The 19,355-nt window shown below is 45.2% G+C and overlaps 1 protein-coding gene across 3 annotated transcripts in view; it reads right to left on the bottom strand.

Annotated features, from left to right (window-relative positions):
- The window catches only part of LOC119220241 (protein TANC2-like), a 36,998-nt gene extending 23,542 nt beyond the window's left edge, over positions 1–13,456 (bottom strand). Inside the window, exons 1-3 of one of the 3 annotated variants that reach the window (XM_037476087.2) lie at positions 13,227–13,456; positions 5,055–5,154; positions 4,832–4,936 (exon numbers count right to left, since the gene is read on the bottom strand). In XM_037476087.2, the coding sequence (XP_037331984.2) occupies positions 4,832–4,936; positions 5,055–5,112 (163 nt within the window). In that variant the 5' untranslated portion in view covers positions 5,113–5,154; positions 13,227–13,456. Of the gene's footprint in view, positions 1–1,578; positions 2,437–4,831; positions 4,937–5,054; positions 5,155–13,226 lie in introns of those variants that run through there. The other 2 variants (XM_037476089.2, XM_037476086.2) reach the window with 2 other exon arrangements.
- Positions 13,457–19,355: the final 5,899 nt, after the last annotated feature.

Genomic DNA, 19,355 nt, shown 5'->3' with positions numbered 1-19,355 from the left:
CCTGTTAAATCAAGAATAGAATTTAAGGTACTTCTCCTCACCTACAAGGCACTTGCTGGTGAGGCACCGTCTTATCTTAAAGAGCTTGTTACACCGTATTGTCCTACAAGGCATCTACGCTCCATAGATGCTGGGCTACTTGTGGTTCCTAGAGTTTTAAAAAGTAGGATGGGGGCCAGAGCCTTCAGTTATCAAGCTCCTCTTTTGTGGAACCAGCTTCCACTTTCAGTCCGGGGGGCAGACTCGGTCAGTTCATTTAAGATAAAGCTTAAAACGTTCCTCTTTGATATTGCTTATAGTTAGGGCTGGCTCAGGTTAGCCTGGACCAGCCCTTAGTTAAGCTGCTCTAGGCTTAGACTGCCGGGGGACTTCTTAGGACACACCGAGCCCCTCTCTCACTCTCACTCTCTCCTCCCACAATCATCCATGTTTTATTAATGTACATCACTAATTAAGCTTCTTTCCGGGAGTTTTTTGTGCTTTCTCGCCTAGCAGGTCTCCGTGGATCATAGTTTCGTGCGGACCCCGGTTCTGACTCCTGGCTCATGGCTCTGCTGACACCTGCTACTGCCATCATCATTACTTTAAATATGATTCATATTACTGTCATCAAAAACCAACATCTTTCTGCTCTCCCTCCCCACAGAAGCCTCTGTGGATGGTGGTTCGATCTGATGGAGGTTGTCCCTGCAGTGGTCCTGCCGTACACCTCTTCTGCTACTTGCAATTACTTGTATCATTTCAGTTAGAGAAATTGAATGTATTGTACATCTTTTACATTGTTGATTCTGTACACATGACATCCATTGCAGTCTGTCCATCCCGGGAGAGGGATCCCTCCTCTGACGTTCTCCCTAAGGTTTCTTCCCTTTTTTCCCCATTGAAGGGTTTTTTTCATATTTTGGGGAGTTTTTCCTGTGCCGATGTGAGGGTTTCGGGACAGAGGATGTTGCATGTGTACAGACTGTAAAGCCCTCTGAGGCAAATTTGTAATTTGCGATTTTGGGCTATACAAAATAAAATGAATTGAATTGAATTGAATTGAATTCTAAAGCAGCAGCATTCTTTTGGCTTTCAAATAAAGTTCAAGCCAACTTACGCAAAACAGAAATGTTCTTTTGTGGGTTTTTTCGGCTCGAGGAATGAGAAGTTGACAAAGTGTCGCCATCTAAGCATCCACGAGAACAACACAGGGAGGTTTCCGTGAATTTGTTTCGTTTGGGCCTGTTGTTGAAGTTATGGCGATATCTGACAAAGCGGAAAAAGCAGAGGCAGCATCTTGGTCAGGTGGGTTGGATGTTTCGATGAAGGATTCTTCCATAGTGCATTCAACACATTGCCTCTGTTGCTGGCAAAATCTTGCCATTTCCATAAAGCTTTTTTAATGGAAATATGGGTTGTGAGTAATTACATTGTGCAACATGTCCATGCTAACAACCCACATTTCCCGGATATATAACAATAATACCATTAGTATACTCTACTATACCAACACTAATTTTGGAGGGTTTGACCTTGGTGGAAACAAGAACATCGAAAGAGAGAGAGAGTAAGAGAGAGGGAGTCCTTCACTCTCACCTTCCTCCTCACGTTTCCCTCCTCCCTGTGCACCACTGGGACGGTCGAGCCGTTCCGGGCATCGGTCAGAGGCGTCCTCGTGGGACAGACAGCAGCAAGCCTTAAACAGCATGTGCTGCAGGAGGGAAGAGGCGCGCCCGCTGACCCTCACTGCGGCGACATTGCCGCTGCAGCTGCAGCCCCCTGCCCGTCTCCCGGGGCGACGGACGGAGGACCGCTCATGCCGACACCACTTGGTCCTGCAGCGGGCGCACGCCTTCAGGATCGCCGCCGTGCAGTCCATCGCTGGCTGGCGGTGGGGTCCTGATAGGCTCAGAGCGGCTCCATGGAGGGGACGCAGTCAACAAATCAAAATGGCTCTTATAGGCTCATAAGAGAAGGCAATGTGGTGTTTTTGGTCCTGAGCTCCTCCTTCTCCGGAGCACACAAAGGAGAGATGACTGACGAGATACGAGGAGGAAGAAAAAACAAACAGCACGAAGGTCTGCGGGATAAGTGCTGCTAATGAGCCGGACAGTCAGAACATAGCAATGCTGTGACTTTCAGGGGTAGAACCACACGCCACACGCTGCTCAGCTCAAACACAGCATACCCTGACAATGTAATCCTCTGGTTACTTGTCCTTTGTGGTAAAGAAAAAATGCCATCCAAGCAGTTCATTCACAGGTAGAGCCTCCTCCAAAACGCCGCCGGCTTCTCAAGCATGACACAGAAAGAGTCGATCTCCTGCCCGGTCCATCTCCCCTTTGATCAGTAGCACCACAAGTCAAGTTTCCAAGTGTCGGGAAAACTTTTTCTTTCAGCCTCCATATCTGGTCTGTAAGACGACCTCCCTCGTCCGACTGCACGGCAAATCAAAAAGCTCCCCTCCTCCAACCCGAAAGAAACCCCACACACACACACACACACAGGAGGGAAGGGGGAAAGACTGCAGGAGGAGCAGAACAGGGAGAGTAATGTGTTGTAGAGGAGCACGCAGAGCGTTTGTGGAAGACAGATTAGACTTCTTTTTCTAACGGGGGGGGGGGGGGGGGGAAACATGGCCGAAGACCCGGCAGACCAGAGAAATGCTGCAATTGAACTCGTTCTCCAAGAACAGAGGAACAACTGACCACAAATCACAGTGACGATGGAAGGGTATAATCCACTTTAGCCCAGAAAATGTGAAAAATGTTGTGGAAAAAAAGAGTTGGATCGAATTTAAACCCCATGTTGCTGGATGAAAGTATTTCTGGAAACACAATCGGAGATGTTTTCACGTCTTTTTTTCAATGACAAAGGGAATGGTAAATCATGGGCTACGGATAAAAATTGAAGAAAGATTTAGCGGTTAACTGCTGTCCAAGTGAGAGGGGGCAGCAACAGAGGTAGAGAGCAGTAAGCAGGAGAGGTGCAGTTGTGAAATGAACATTTTTCCAGCCGACTGACTGATTGTGTAACCATGGTCACCGGGATATAACCCTTTGGTCTGCACACTGCTGTTGTGAAGCCTCGGATCTACAGTTTTGGTCGTCGCCCAAAACCAGGAGGAAAGCCAGGGGGCGGAGCCAGGTACAGCCAGGTTTGGTGTGTTTAGGCTCTAGATGGACATGACAATCATGCTGTATTGAACGAGACTTGGAACTGGAGTTTGACACCATAAACTAAAATGTGTTCACGGTTCAGTGATGGAATAAATTCAGAGAGTAGTGTCATTTTCTCATGTACCTCTATACACTCAGACCTCCAGAGGAGTCGCCACCTGATGGTCAGTAGGGAGAATGCACGTGCATGCAGCCCAAAACCAGAAGGTAAAAGAGAAGGAATATTGGGGAAATAGGACTAAGGCTTTGTCAGAGAAAATAAAGATTCAGGTCTCAACTCCACCAAATGTGCAGTGACGGTGTTTTGGCTCCCCAAAGAATACATGACAGGACCCCAAAGAATACATGACAGGAGTCAGGAGAAAGACGACAAAATGGAGGAGAGGTAAAGGGGCAAAGAGAAATAAACTGAAATCAGAGCATATGTGTGTGGGTGTGTATGGGGGCACGGCGTACCGACTCAAATGAGTTAGCTCGGGGTCGGAGAGAGACTCCACATGGTTATGTTTAGGAGAAGTGTCAGATCAACCGGGAGGAGGAGGAAGAGGAGGAGGAGGAGGAGGAGGAGGAGAGGCCGGTGGAGGCTTGGGTTACACTCCTGTGTTTTTTCTCTCACTAAGGCACGGAGGCACGACCGAATGCAGGGTCAAAGGTCGAGCGCCCCCCCTCTGCTGCCAGACACAGTTTAACAGGTCACAGCTGTGTGTGTGTGTGTGTGTGTGTGGTGTGTGCGACAGAATGGGAGACAAAAAGGAACTATTTAAGCGTGGCTCTCCTTCCTTCCTTTCCAAGTTGGGAAAGAGGGAAAATCGACTTATATTACGCGTTAAAATAAACATGCATATCCCACAGGCAGTCTTCAGGAGTGCCTTATCTATGCCTAGATTTGATAGATACATATGTGCTATTTGGAGTGTTGATGGAGCGGCTACAAAGTTAGCATAGCACCTGTCAAACCCGGAAAACATGCTCACATTTTAACAGTTGCTTGCTGCAGACCTGAAAGAGCGTGAAGTCAGACGTTTTATAAACTAGCAGAATTGTGTTGTTTCTGCATCCTTTGAACATGTTAAGTGCAACTCAGGGGTTGTATCGCTTCTGCAATTCAGCTGACATGTGCCTTGCTAGACACGGCTTGGTGGGGGGTAAACCGGCTCTTTTAGGGTTTCCAGCATCATTAGAAAAGACAAGGACCTTTTGTCAAACCATCGGTCTGCTAAATCTCTTCTGTAAAATAAACCAAAACCGACCAAAAAATGAGCACGAAAAGAGTGTATATATGTACGGTCACATGATCAGCCCCCATATTCCCTTTGTAATGAGGAAGCGACGGCCGTGAGTCAGCAGATAATTCTCACTTTTCAGCGAGCAGTTGGCAGGCGACTTTAAAGACAACGGCAGTGTGCTTTCTCTGCGGGCCGGGGCGGGGGGGGGCGAAGGATTGCTGGAGGGTGTGACTTATTTTAGGCCTCGTCCCGAACTGAGCAACTTTCGTCCTCCCACCGGATCCCGTTGTCCTAACTCATCCATGTGTGACACTGGCAGGCAGCCATGTTTGTTCCACCGAAGTGAACACTGACGGCCCATCCGTTTCCCCCCCCCTGTGTGATAAGTGGCTTGTTGGTCTGCTGGGAATGACTGATGGACTCAGATAAGATAGATGGTCCTACCAGGTCTTTTTACCAGGCGAAGGTTGAGGAGGGGAGAAGAAGGGAGCGAGCGGCTGTATCCCTCCATCATCCTGACCTCCGACCCCTCCGACTCTATCCCGCCGCCTGTGAAAGAGACGGGGAATCGAGGAGAATTTGAAAGATGCAGCCTTGTGAAATCCTTGAAACCACCAGAAGAAATCTAGACGTCAGATTAACATACAATGACTAATGAAGTACTCACCACTGGGATTCTTGCGGGTTTTGCCTCCCAGCAACATTTTCAGGCTGTTTCGGAACATATTTGCTCACGGCAAGTCCCAGACACCTCCTGTTAGCACACCCTGGGGAGAGAGACAGAGGGATAACGTGTCATGGTTTTCATTCCAGCTGATTAGTAATGACCATCGTATTCATAGCTCTGTTGGCGCTCTTGAAGCTAGATGCAAGTGTTCAGGCGGCCAATCCCGGCTGTATCGGTGTCTCATTGGATCAGAACGCTTGCTGCGATTGGCTGCAAGCAGAATTGTGACAATAATCCTGTTCCTTCCATAAAAAGCTATCGAGTATCAATACCAGGCCATTCTGGCTGGGGAAATAGAAAATTTGTGCTTGGTACCCAACCGCAGTAAATTCTTTTTCATTTGACTATTTTATTTGGAAAAATGATCAAATTATTTTTCAATTACATGCGTACATCCGCTTGACGCAATTCTCAAGCCACACAATGTGTAAATCTTATATAATTTTGAACAGTCTACATGTGTGTGGTAGTGTGACTGTGTCTGTATGACCGTGCTTGTTTTAAATACATACCGAGTATTCTGCTTTTAAATAGCTTAATCTGCACAGTTTCCCTTTTCCTTACAGGCAGTGGGATTATTCACACACACACACACACACTCACACACACACCCCCCTCTTCTTTTACTACGGTGTGACTTTTGAACACACCAAACGCGCTGGCTGATAATGTTACTAGGCAACCGTCTGCCGTTGCTAAGCAATGCATTACTGAGTATGTGTGCTAGAATAGGAACCGCTGTGGCTGCTGATATTTGCATACGTATGCTTTGTTTCTGGGTGCCGTCTGAAAACCATCGGATGCACACTTTAATATCTTTGTGTCAAATCATACTCTTAAAAGAAAAACCTTCAACGCAATGACTTTAAGCCTTTTGATTAATCCTACAACCCTTTCAGTTGGACAGTATGTTTAACACACCCGCCATAAGAAGCGAGGGATATTATTGGGTACTGCCTGTCACTAATATTTTCTTGCCACTGCTCGGTCACATAGAGGTGATTAGAAAAACAGAAGCAAGCAGATAGCAGATAAAAATAGCACAAAGGCTTCCTTTTTTTGTTATTCACACGGGGAGAACACACACAACTACACACCTTTGTAGAAACTGTGGCAGCCCCCTGGACAGCACCTCAGGAGGCTGTCCAGGAGCAGAGATCAGCACCAAGGTCCGGGGCACCGACTAGCAAGAGGTCAGGTGACCAAAAGGGGAAATGACCCCCCTCCCTCCTCTGGAGACAACGAGCGGCCCAGGTGTGGCTCGTGAGGCTGATGAGGGTTGGCCACACTATAAAGGACCAACCACTCCAGCAGCACGGGGGTGTAGACGCGAGTAGGAGCTGGCTCAGTAAGGAGACGCAGGGCCGCACAGCCTGGTTGGACCTACTGAACCGGTCCCTCCAAAGAGGAAGAACCTGTTTCTGTGCGATGAAACAAAGCGTACCCTGAGTGCGATCCTTTCACTCACACCCGTTCATTGCCACAAAACGTTATAATGGTGGTAACGTTTAACATTAGCTGGTTAGGGTAGTGCTATATTTGAACGGTTTGGACTTGATTCGACCAAAAACTAAATGTATGCAGACGACACTGTCATTTACTTGCATGGTAGCACAATGGGACTAGTTGCAAATGGTCTCACTAACTCCATGGTTCATGTGACTACATGGATAAAACAATGCTGTTTACAACTAAATGTATACAAAAACCAAATGTACAAGCTCTGCTAGTGAGGAGCCGGATGTTTCTGTATCTGGGGAGAAGCTACGGGTTGTAGCCGACTCCAAGTATCTCCGAGTACTTTTTGATTCCGATTTATCATTCAAGTCGCAGGGGAAAAAGGTCTATCGAATTTCAGGTTCACACAAAACTAAAACTATGTCAACAGGCTGCTAAGACTTTGTATAGTTGTTTCCCATGTCTCCTACTGTCAAACAACCTGGTCACAGGCTAGCAACCCTACAGTCATTCTACAAACAAAACACACTTGTTTTACAAACAATCGACTCATGTACAAGATTATCCATGGCTCGACGTCTCCTGTTATCTCAAGAAGAACTGGATATGGGCTCACAAGAGGTGCAGCAAGAGTCAGCCTTTTCAGTACAAGCTTGACTACTATGGAACTCCATCCCAGTGGCCAGAAATACAAACATGGGGTTCATTTAAAACCTGCTCTGTCAGCACTAGCATGTAAATGCACCTCTGTCTGTGTTGAACGTCCCTTCATTGGTCTGCTGACCCTTGTGTACCTGCATACATGTTCAGTGGTTGTGGGGCTGTGTCTGACCGATTCATGTGGTCCACATACTCTGCACGCTTTTCATGTTTGACCATCTATAGCAGTTTGATTCTCACGTTTTATATTGATTCTTTTCTTCGGTTTTTAGGTATATTTTGAAACATCTGCCACTCGGGACTACAGATTAAAAAAAAGGCTTATGGCTAACTCTTGTTTTTATTAAAGGTCCCTGTTAAAAATAAATTTAAAAAACTCATGTTTAACGTTAACATAGGATTCAGATTTGGTTGGAGGGTTTGAGTTCAGGGTTGGCAAAAGTTTGACTTTGGCATCACAGTAAATTTGGAAAGTTACGACATTGTTACGGTCAGGGTAATTTTATACGCTTATTAATGTAGGCTATAATATAATGTCTTTATTTACTGAAACTATTGTGTGTGTGGGAAAAAGTGTAAAACAATCATAATTGTATGCATCTTATTTTAATCTACATTTTTTTCAAAAATTACACAAAGTATTGTAAATAAGAGCAGAAAAACATGAATGAGGGTAAAGACTTGCATCTGTCCCCCTCTGTTGTCCACCAGTGGTCACTGCAGCATGCTTTACAACCATTTACTGTCTCCCTTTCGACTCTGTTCTGATGCCTTAGGCCAGACTACATCTATTTTCCATTTAATTTCATGATATTGTCATAACAATGAAAACCCATTATATTTTTATGAATATAAAATGCATACTTAAATCCACTATCTGCTACACCCTAAATCACACTGACATTGATCATTGTCCTCATGACTACCACTTTAATTTCGGGTGTCTTTTTTATGCTGCTTTATAACACCGCTGCACATGCACGCCCACTATGGAACTAAATTTGTGTCATCGGATTTTAAAAGAAAAAGGTGATTGAATTTCTAGCACTGAATATTTATGCATTGAAATTATGTATCTGAATGTTTTTCAACGTTAAAATGTTCAACTCCAAAAAATTAAACTGCTAAAATTTCAACCGCAAAAAATTCAACACCAACATCCGGGACACTAAGGAAGAGCAATCGATTCTAGATTAAAGATCAGGAGCGTGCGTCAAGCTAAAGGAGCGAGCACCCAAAACACCTTTGGCTTCGGATTGTAGCCATGTCCAATAATAACGGGGCTTTAACTCTTCTTCATGTCATCAGTGTGGTTTGTGTCTGTAAGATTCCGTAATAGACGGCTGACATTTGTACATTAACAGACTGTATTGGACATGAACTAAGCGGAAGTTAAACGGGAGCGTACAGCCGCTCACAATACTAACCCTAACCCTGACTCAAGGAGCGCAATGATTCTTTTTTTTTTAAATTCACGGTTAATATAATTAAAATCCCCAAAACACGTATAAGGAACTTCCATCATCTCTTAAAAAGGAAAAACAAGTGCCCTCCATTTAGATTTAAATGCGTAGCTGTAATCACTGGACCTATCAAGGAAAATACTGAGCACTTCAAGCTGTCTGGGTAAAGTGAAATAATCGTCTTGTCGCTGTTAAAGACAACAGAAAATGTCAAAGGGTGATCAAAAACCAGGAAGCAGGTGTTTGAGGAGGACTTGGGCCGATTTGTCAGTCTGAGACGAGACATTCACACAATTATCGGACAAACATAGCTTGCATAAGTGGGACACTTTCAGCAGGAAAGGATTTATTTCAGTAACCGTATTAGGGCTGTTCAGGAGGTCTCGAGGCTTTGTTCTTAACAGACTCCTTCAAATCCTAAATCAACGTTTGAATGCTTTGAGGCCGTTTTCTATAAAGATGGTGAGATAAATTGCCTGTAATACTTATAGTATAATAGATGAGGATGAACTTCATAGTCATTTAATAAGTTTGGCCGATGCGTTTGTAAGTGAACGCTTTTGAATGTTACCGTCTGTTGAACCAAAACAGTTCAAAAGTGCGTATCTAGATCAATAGAGACGTCCATGTCTTTATTTTATTTTGTTTTTAAACATTCTCAAAAATATCTGCAGTGTGAGCAAAAAAAAAGGTGGGAAACAAATCCTTACACATACAAAAAGGGATGTTGGAAATGATGTAATAAAGTGACTCATGGCAGTCTGCAGCCAGTAAACATGACTCAGCGCTGACATGGTGAGAGCTCATTCATGGAGATACTGTAAGTGTGGCCTTTACAGGACCTTCACTGACACTCACACACACACACACACCATCTGTCCCCAGTTACTGCTCCATCTGACTGCCTCGAACTTTTTTTTCATTCCAAACAAGATACAGGATATTAGGTTTGACTAATACTACTGAAAACATAAACATAGTTCATGCATCGGTCCAGCAGACCACAAAGTTGAGGTATGGTAGCCAGGTTGGAAGCATATTCGAAAGTAAGCGAGACGCGAGACCCAAACGTGCAGCTGCTTTCGTTCTAGCTGCATCATATAACCCGGGAACCGGACGTGGTCATCGGCACGTCACCCATTGGTTTGCGGACTGCGGCTCTGAAGCCTCCAGATCAGCGCTCTCCCCTGTCGCCATTTTGGATTGCAGGTGTCGCCGTGGTTTGTTTCTGGCAAACAGGAGTTACCATGTTCTCAACGTGGAGAAGTGACGTTGAGATGCTGCATATGGCTCCGGTACGGCATCGCTCATCACAGTGAGCATCTAGACCAGTGGTTCTCAACTGGTTCTGGCTCCGGGACCCACCATCAGCCCTTAATGACAAGCCGCGACCCAAATCGAGGAACATTCTCAACGCCTCAAATTTATTCAAAATTGAGTTCAGCTGAATTTCATATTCAGGATGTTAAATTATCCTAAAAACCCAATGTCTCCCCCATTTCAGAATGGTTTGACCCAACCTGGCACACGCTGCTGAAAACATGGACCGACACTCCGCTGCATTAAAAAAGTCCCTTCAAAATAAAATCACAGGATGATTTTTCTTCTTTCTAATTTTTATTTTCCCATGCAAAGGCCTGCGACCCACCAGTTGAGAATCACTGATCTAGACCATAAACTCATGTTTACAATGTTTACGGAGTGTGAGGAAAGGTGGCTTTCTCTGAGACGTCCCCTAATCACATGGGACACATGCTCGGCCCTGCTGGCTTTGGAAGCGCGTCGCACCTGGAGCGGACATGAACAACATGCAAATTCAATTCAAACGGTTCCACCCTAACCTTATCTGTGTGTGTGTGTGTGTGTGTGTGTGTGTGTGTGTGGGCAGCACAGCTCACGCCCTTTTCCCCAGCAACTTTCCCGCGTGGATCCAAGGCATGCTGGGAGATGCTGTCCCCCCCCCCCAGCGCCTTCCTCAACACCTCACTTCTTCTCTTAACAAAGGACCGATCCTTCACACCGGTTATTCAGGAACACACTGACACACACACTGAACCCACACACTGGCACACGGGCTCGCTTATTTGACTGTACGTCCGTTTGTTATTAACAATAGCTGAGTGCAGATGGCCTTGCTTTTGGCCGAATCCACCCGGTGAAACACACACACACACACACACACACACACACTCTTATCTCTCTTCCCCAGCGAAGCCGACGCTGACTTCCTGCAAAGTGCTCGGGACTCTCTCTCGACTCCTATCCCCCCCCACCTAAGGACGGGCGGAAGGAAGAGAGCGCGGCGTGGAGGAGACAAACAACACGGACCAGCTGATTTGGCTGACCTCTGACCCCCTTTGTCCGTTCTGTAAACTTGATGCACTCCCTTTGTAGAGGTGCAAAGCTTTGAGGGCCGACTCGCGCTGGCGCCCCCTCCCCTCGAGAGGGTGCGAGGGGAAATCACAGCGTTGGAGCGTCTGGTCACATGGGCCCCGTGGCACTTTCTTAGTGGGGTCACGACTTCGGTAAACGGCCCACCCTGTGACTGCAACAAGATTAAATCTAATGTTTCGATGGATTAATCATTTTATATTTCGTTCTACACACTCTAACAAAAAGGGATTTTTTAGGAAAGCTGATTTCTCTCTATATTCAACTTTAAAAGGACCCCGGTGTTTACTAGAATTTTAACTGTAGCTCACAACTACTCTACTTCATACTGTATGCTGTGCTTTAAAATGCTATTTCCTATTATACAAAACCTGGTTATTCGCATCATTCAAATAAAAAAAATGAATTCTTCTTTTATCCGCATTTGGAAACCTCTTCAGCTCCTGCGCTAACGCTAGCTTCACGTTGGCTAACGGTACAATCCCACGCACTGTGGGACACTGGCACACCAACACCAGGTTGGAGGGACAAGTGTTTCAACACGTGCAAATCTTTAAAAGCCCTCACGGCTGCATAGCCACCTGAGAACATGGTCCAAAAGGTGACCGTCGGGTCGCCGGGAGGTGCAAACCCTTCTCACCACAGCGACCCGGGGACCGGAGAGAGGGGAGGGCAACACAGCTGCACCAGAGGAGCTTTAGGCCGCCCCAGTACGAGCCGCCATCAAAGTCATTTTTACTCAGGCAGAATATACGGAGATCAACAAAGGATGAAAGAGGAGCCAAATAATGATAGAAATGTAGCACAGAGCCTGCGTTTGAAAAATGTGTACGTTCAATAGCAACTCCCTGGATTTTTTTTAAATCAACGAATTAGTTGTATTGCATGATAATACATGTTTTATTATTGTATTGTCATTATGGAGAGAAAAGAAGGTATGCCATTATCCCTGCCACCGTGGGAACATTCCCATTACGAGAGGTTCATTATACAGGTGCATTAACTCACGCACTGCCCACACGGGAACGCTGGGTGGCGAACCCATGGCCCGCCGACTCTGGATTCTTGTCAATTGGATCCCACGTAGGGAGCCAAAGACAGATGAATCCCGGGTTCAGGGAGGTGAGCGCGTAGTGTCAGAACCAATGCAGAATGTGTGAGAGGGAAGCAGTTCGCAATAAAGGCGTCGCTTCCACGTTGTATCCTTTTAATTAGCACTAGCGGTGCCGCGCGAGTGATCTCATTAACCTCATGACTGGAGGGGGGGGCGGGTTCAAATCCGAGCCGCGTTGAACTCAGACTATGACTACGGGGTTAGGCAGATTAGGCGTGGGATTACACCCATCTGCAGCGCCACCGTCTAGGAAAGGAAGCCGGGGGGGGGGGGGCAGCGGGGGTGGGGGTGGGAACTAAATGTGAAAAAAAGAACGTTTTGGTCGGAGTGACACGATTTGAACAAAACACCTGCAAAGTGTTGAGAAGATCTGTTCTTCATGGCCCGGTTCTGTAGCTTGGACAGATGGACGGACAGAGAGGATTATACCAGAGACTCTAGAAATACAATGACAGCTTCATGATGGGCCAAATATTGTGAGAGATAATCCCTACAATTCCTACACAAAGGATTTCTTTTTTTTTTTCTGGCCAAAACAACTGTTAACACCAATCAGCCTCAGAGTCTCAGAGGGGGGAGACCGGCGGAGAGGAATCGCACATGCATATATTAATATACACACACTGCTAAAAAAGGCATACCGTTACTTTACTGTTATGTTCTACCTTGTTTGTGCCCTCTTCTTAATACAACCACACATTTTTGTTTTTATATATACACGTACATATATATATATATACATATATATATATATATATATATATATATATATATATATATATATATATATATATACACACATAACATGAATATGTAATTTGTATAATATACAATATTGATTTCCTGGCTATGGCTGTGCAAATCGATTCCACCAAACACGCGCGCGCACACACACACACACACACACGCGCGCACCAACCATCTTACTACCTCATCGATCTCTTCTTCACTCGTTCACACAAGCGCGCGCGGGGGGCAACATTCACAGAGACACACAAACACACACGGGAAACACAACAGACGTACCTTGGCCGTTTGTTTCCACCTCAAATATCAGCGGGGACGAGAACCACGTCGGGCCGGAAGATAATGGGTCAGTCACGGCCGGGTTATTGTCAAGCCCTCGGTGCGTCCTCCGTGAAAAACCCCCCGTAGAAACCTTCGGAGTCGTCGTGCGTGAGGCGGATTCCCACTCCCCACAATCTCCCATTCATTACCGGCTTTTCGGGAGCGGCTCTACCTACACACGGTGGCGGTGGCGGTGGGGGGGGGGGGGGGGGGTGATATCACTGACCGATATTCTCCTTCCACCGGTTGGCACAAGCTGGACGTCAGCAGCTCTCCGGTAGACACGAGTCCCCTCCGGTCGGCGGGGAGGTGATGCGTTGTTCGCGCGGCAGGGGCGTGGCCAACAGGCTCAACGTGCTTCTGCGCGTGTGAGCGTGAGTGCGCTGCAGACAACAACAGGACGCCGCGGCCACACAGCTGCTGTCACGACGAAGCGGTCCCCGCATGCAGGGCGACCTCTAGCGGCCAGGGGACAACTCGCACCCAGTGGGAGTGACGTTGAGTGAAGGTGAATGAAATACCTATTTGAACCTATTTCATACAGAAGAAGGACATAAAATCTCTTGTTTGGTCCAATTACCAATAAAAAAACGAAAGGTGGAATGATTTCAGCTCATTTTTACTTACTAGGAAGCCGTAGCCGTGCTGGCATCCCATCATCCACTCCTGGAACCCCCTCGCAGTTCGGCTACGCAGAGCCAACCGTTCAACGTGGCCGACCCCTTCATCTCGCGGCCTATGGACTCCTCAGGAACCTGTCGGAGGACCTCAACTACGCCTCTCTGTTGCGGGGCAAGCTGTCCCATTTACATGACTTAGTCCCGTGGTGCCGGAGAGGATTGACTACATCCCAGGTCGATACCACTTAGGCTTCGCTTAGACCTATGATGAGACACTCTCCCACTCACTGCTGAGACGTGAAATGCTCACATGAATACAAGTTAAACATTTATACGAATCTGAAACACTCGACATGCACAGACAAGTCGTGTATATATTGTTGAAAACCTCTACATTCATAACTGAATCACTTGCATACGATTACAAATATATAAAAGATATAAAAAGTTTAGATACATGTTCAAGTGTTCATTTGCATAAATGTCTTAAATGTGTATGTATGCTCTTACATGAGTATGAGCAAGCGTTTCACATGTATTCATACCAGTAATTACAGTAGTGACCGTGACAATAGTGAGTGTAAGAACATTTTAGTAGTGTATATAAATGAAATCTTACTAGCACACAGAAGGTACCTCAGTTTACACCAGAAGGTGGAAGCAAAGAGTGCATGTTTTTGCAATTTATGGTTAAGACTGGACTGGACTAGTGTTCTTGTGGACTCGTGAAAGGTCGCAGCCTGAGTACTGTTCCAATTCTAAAGTCTGCATCTCGCCGAGAACGGTCATAAAACACGGATGTGACTCGTCCCGCCCATTTCGCTGAGAATGCTACTTTACGACTTTGTTTGACTCCGGTGTGCGTTGACCTCTGACCCCTGAAACTTCCACGTGCAGCAGTCTGTTAGATTGAAGAGGCCGAGACGGTAGCTGAAGATCGAGAGAGTTTTGCATTGGAAGTAAATCAAACAGAAGAACTGTGCAGAGGAACTCCTCCATGTGTCAAACATAAGGGGGATGAGCGGGTAACGGACAGCTTTGGGACATGTTCGTAGCTGCTATAGGCTACCTCCATCTCTACCCTGTGTAGCACGCGGTCTGCAGACGACCATTAGTGGCTAAATGTGGGGGCATAGTTGGCATTTCATACACAGCGCTCAAATGATGGAGAGTTGAGAGCAAAGTGCACAAGGACAGCAGGAAGAGTTGCTAGTTCAACATGCTCCACTCGGTGGAATTCTGCCTTGGCGGTAATCAAGTGTTCGTAGTTTTGGATTCAAAAAATACAAAAAAACTACAGTGTCTACAATACACACTGTCTGCAGAGATAACTTGTTCATTTATAAGATTTAGTCTTAATATTTTTTTGTCACAATTAATCTAGAATAATTCAAAATGTGAGAATACTTAGTTATTTATATATATTTATTATATTCTATTGATAGCCTTAATACATCCACATGAACTTACTTCTTATTACTCAAACATCAAGAGGCTGATAATCAGTGTAGTAGCTCTCGTTCAGTTAAATGAACAAACATCACTTTAAATTTAATTTTTTTTTAAAGTGCGTCTGTAGTGATTAAAGAGTATGTATAATAATGTAAATGAGCATCCATAGGTTTACAGAGTTTGCATGTATGTATGTGTCAGTGTTTATTTGTGAGTGTGAGAGCGTTGCAATAGTAAAGGTAAGTGTCATTAGTGTGTGTGAGAATGTCTCAGTAGTTACAGTTTTTCTCAAATGATAAAACACAAAAGCCATTGCTCTAAACGAAATTACCAGTTGTCTAAACACATTTACTAAATCATTTTCCAATATCATAAACACATTTAACATGAAGACACAATTCACAAAAAAAAATCTAATGGCTGAAGCAGGACTAAGAGTCCGTCCAAACCTGAGTAGGTTCTCCGTGGCCACCATTATCAGGTTATTCAGACAACACAACAGGTATTGTGCTCTATTGCTTTCTTTGTCACAATACAATTTTACAAGCCTGTTAAAGTAGTCTATTGGTTTCAAATCAGTTGTTGTGTCAACTGTATTGTAAAACATGTCAATTGACAACACATGTTTCTTTCTTTAGAGTTGAAAGAATGCCACATAGAGGTGGGAGGGTTGCCATATTTACAGCGGCACAAGAAACCCTCATTGTGGATATGGTTCGTGAGAATAGTGATGTCAGCTTGGCCACAGTAGACCGAGTTCTCCGGCGTCAAAAGATGCGGATGAAACAGGTCTATAGGGTTCCCTTTGAGCGCAACTCTGCGTGACACAAAGACCTACGTTACGAGTATGTGCAAGTAAGTATACATCCATGTTCACAGTACAGTTCGTGGACATACTGTGTGGCTCAGTGGCCTACATTTCTTCTGGACAATACTGTGCTACCTGATTGACTGTTGTTCTGAACGCCTGTGCACTTTCACATTTTCACAGAGGATATTACAGTTGGAGGCGATGGCCAGACCTCATGAGTACCTCTTCCTGGATGAGGCTGGCTTCAACCTGCAGAAATGAAGGCAAAGAGGCCGTAACATCATTGGCCAAAGAGCCATCACTAAGGTTCCTGGCCAATGGGGGGGTAATATTATCATATAATCATTAGGGCTGTCAAAAATAGCGCGTTAACGACGTTAATTAGTTGTTTGTTCTTAATTACGTCAATTTTTTAAACACATTTCACGCATGCGCAGTGTGACAAATTATTCAGGTCAGGAAAGTACCTCTTCCTCTAGGGAATGCACTTCATCCTATACAACACATTACTGCCACCTGTAGGCATATGTCAGGCCGTCAGGTTCAGCAAGTCGTTTGCGCCAGTCCACGCTGAATGTTCGCAGCCATTAACAAAATCAACCTCACATCCTTTGACCAACACAACAGCAAAATGCTCCAACACGTTGGAATTCGAAGCGGGTGAGCAGAATTAAAGAGGCCGTCATCGCCATACTTGCCAATTCAAAAGGACCGGGGGGGTGCGGGTGCTAGCGGTCAACGTGGTGCGGGGGGTGCTGGCGATCGACGGGGGGGGGGGGGGGGGGTGCTAGCGGTTTTCTTTGCAGCGCCAGTCTCATCTTTCTCGGTTCTAATTGCCGCTCGACTTCAAGGTGTAACCTTTATTATTGTTCGGTCTGAAACGGCGCGCCCAGTGACGGGTGGTGGAGCAATATTGTTGTTCGGGTGGAAATCGGGAGAAATTCGGGAGAAAGGTCGGTCCGGGAGATTTTCGGGAGGGGTTTTGAAATTCGGGAGTCTCCCGGAAATACCCCATGTCTGGTCATCGCGGCCCTGGACCATCAGGAGCACAAACTCGATTTGCCGACCGCAGCAGAGTGGGATAACCTGCAGAGGCTGGAGACCCTTCTAGAGCCATGCAGGGAAATCAGTCTGTAACTTATCAAATAACATTGCTTTGATTATTTGCTGGAATGAATTAAACCAAGTCAAATATCAACAACATGTATTAATGTAAAAAATAATAATGATAATTATGTATCTGTGTCCTGTTATTTATCTTTGGTATGCATTTCAGAAAGAAAAAATGGTTAGGATTGAGGTGTAATTGCAAATAGTGATCCACTGAAATCCACTGAAAATTCTGATTAATTTGATTAAAATTTTTAATCATTTGACAGCTCTAATAATCATATATAATCTTTGTGCGGCCATTGGTTTGGAGGGGCTTGTCCACCGGCATGCTGTCCTTGGGTCTTACAACACCCAACGTCTCCTCACCTCCTGGACCGCCAACAACACCATCCTGTGTCAGATTGGGACATGGCTGGACCCAAATGCAGAACAGACAGACACAGCCGTCGGGAGGTGAGTGAATAGTCAGTTTATTAATCGACACGACTGTGGAGGTGCAGCAGGAGCGGGCGTGAGGAGTGCAGGTGAAAGAGGGGGTCCCGGGTGATGATCTCCTCGACAGTGCGCGGTGTCCGGTGGTCCTCCCACGTGCAGGAACAGACAGGTGTCACTGAAACCGAGGAGGTGAGACAAGAGATAAGTAACGGGATTTACACTGAATGAAAAGAGAACAACAGCCGGCTCTCGGCTCGACTGGGTGCTGGTCACTGAGACTCGCGAAGACTGAGGTCGACATGCGTGACGTGAGTAACGATCCGACGTCAGCTGGTTGTCAGGCTCTCCCTCTTATCTCCTGGTGATTGTGGCTCCGGTGCAGGTGCGTGATTGCAGAGCTGAGACAGGTGCGTGCGAGGCCAACCTCTTCCAGATCCACCAGAGGGAGACCTAAACCAGCCTTTACCTGGGTCCAGAGGGGGGGACTCTGACATCCTGGGCCCGCACATCACATGTATGTGATCATTTGGGACAATGTACGCTTCGACAGAACAAACCAAATCAGAGTGGTTCACCACCAACAGTGACCACTTTTTAAACGTCTGTCTGCCACCTTACTCCACTTTCCTGAACCCTATAGAGGGGTTCTTCTCATCGTGGAGATGGTAGGTTTATGACAGACCACCATACACTAGAGAGAACCTCCTAAGGGCAATGGAGTAAAAAAATACTACTGTTGAGAGTACTGTTGTGTGCAATGGATTCTGTGCAATGGATTCTGTTTTTGCATTCAGTTGTGCTAGTGTACATGCAGAATTTACTATAGATTTATACTCTTCATATGAAACTTACAAATCTAAATGCCTAACCCTCTGCAGAGATCTAAGAAGATCCATTACTGTAAAGTTTCTAAAAATGTGCATTGGCAGTTATGAAACAAAGAACCTTCTCACAAATTGAGCATTGTGTTTTCAATGTTTTGCTGTAGTGTCGTAATGATGTGTGTATATATATGTGTATATGTAATAGTGTTTACATTTTTGAAAGCTTCGAGCTGCTCTTTTGGTGTGAAAGTTTGAGAAACATGGAGGAAACGTTTGTGAAATATGTTTTAGCATTTGAGAAAAACTGTAATCTTCCTTCTTCAAACTTCAGCACGGAAGATTTTATGAATTGCTTTTTGTAATGTTTGATAAAAAGAAGTTCCAAGCCCAGCTGTTTTAGGAAATTACTAAACCTTTTCAAATGACATGCCAATATTCATGCTCCAATATTAAGAATCTAAGAATAGATAACGTATTGTTATTACCGTCCGTCATGGACCAATGGGTTTAGGATAGGGGGTATAGTTGGAATTCATGGGTTCACTTGAAAATGTATTGTAGACTTCAGATTCAATTTCAACTTGGTGACTTTGAGAGTTCAATTAAAGATACGGTCAATGACCATGTAATTGTATTCAAAAAACATTGTTCATGTTGTGTGTGTGATTTGGTTCTTAAGGAAAAGGAGGCAATAAAACAAGATTTTTTAAGGTTTACAGTAATTTATTTAAAATAAAATAGCTCTTTGGCTACAAATTAGTCAATTAAAGTTCAATAGGCAACATGGCTAGAATAGTACAAATAAAAGCTACCAATAAAATAAAATTAGACT

This window comes from Pungitius pungitius, chromosome 12 (genome assembly GCF_949316345.1).
Source record: "Pungitius pungitius chromosome 12, fPunPun2.1, whole genome shotgun sequence".
NCBI lineage: Eukaryota > Metazoa > Chordata > Actinopteri > Perciformes > Gasterosteidae > Pungitius > Pungitius pungitius.
This window is presented reverse-complemented; position numbering and strand designations above follow the sequence as displayed.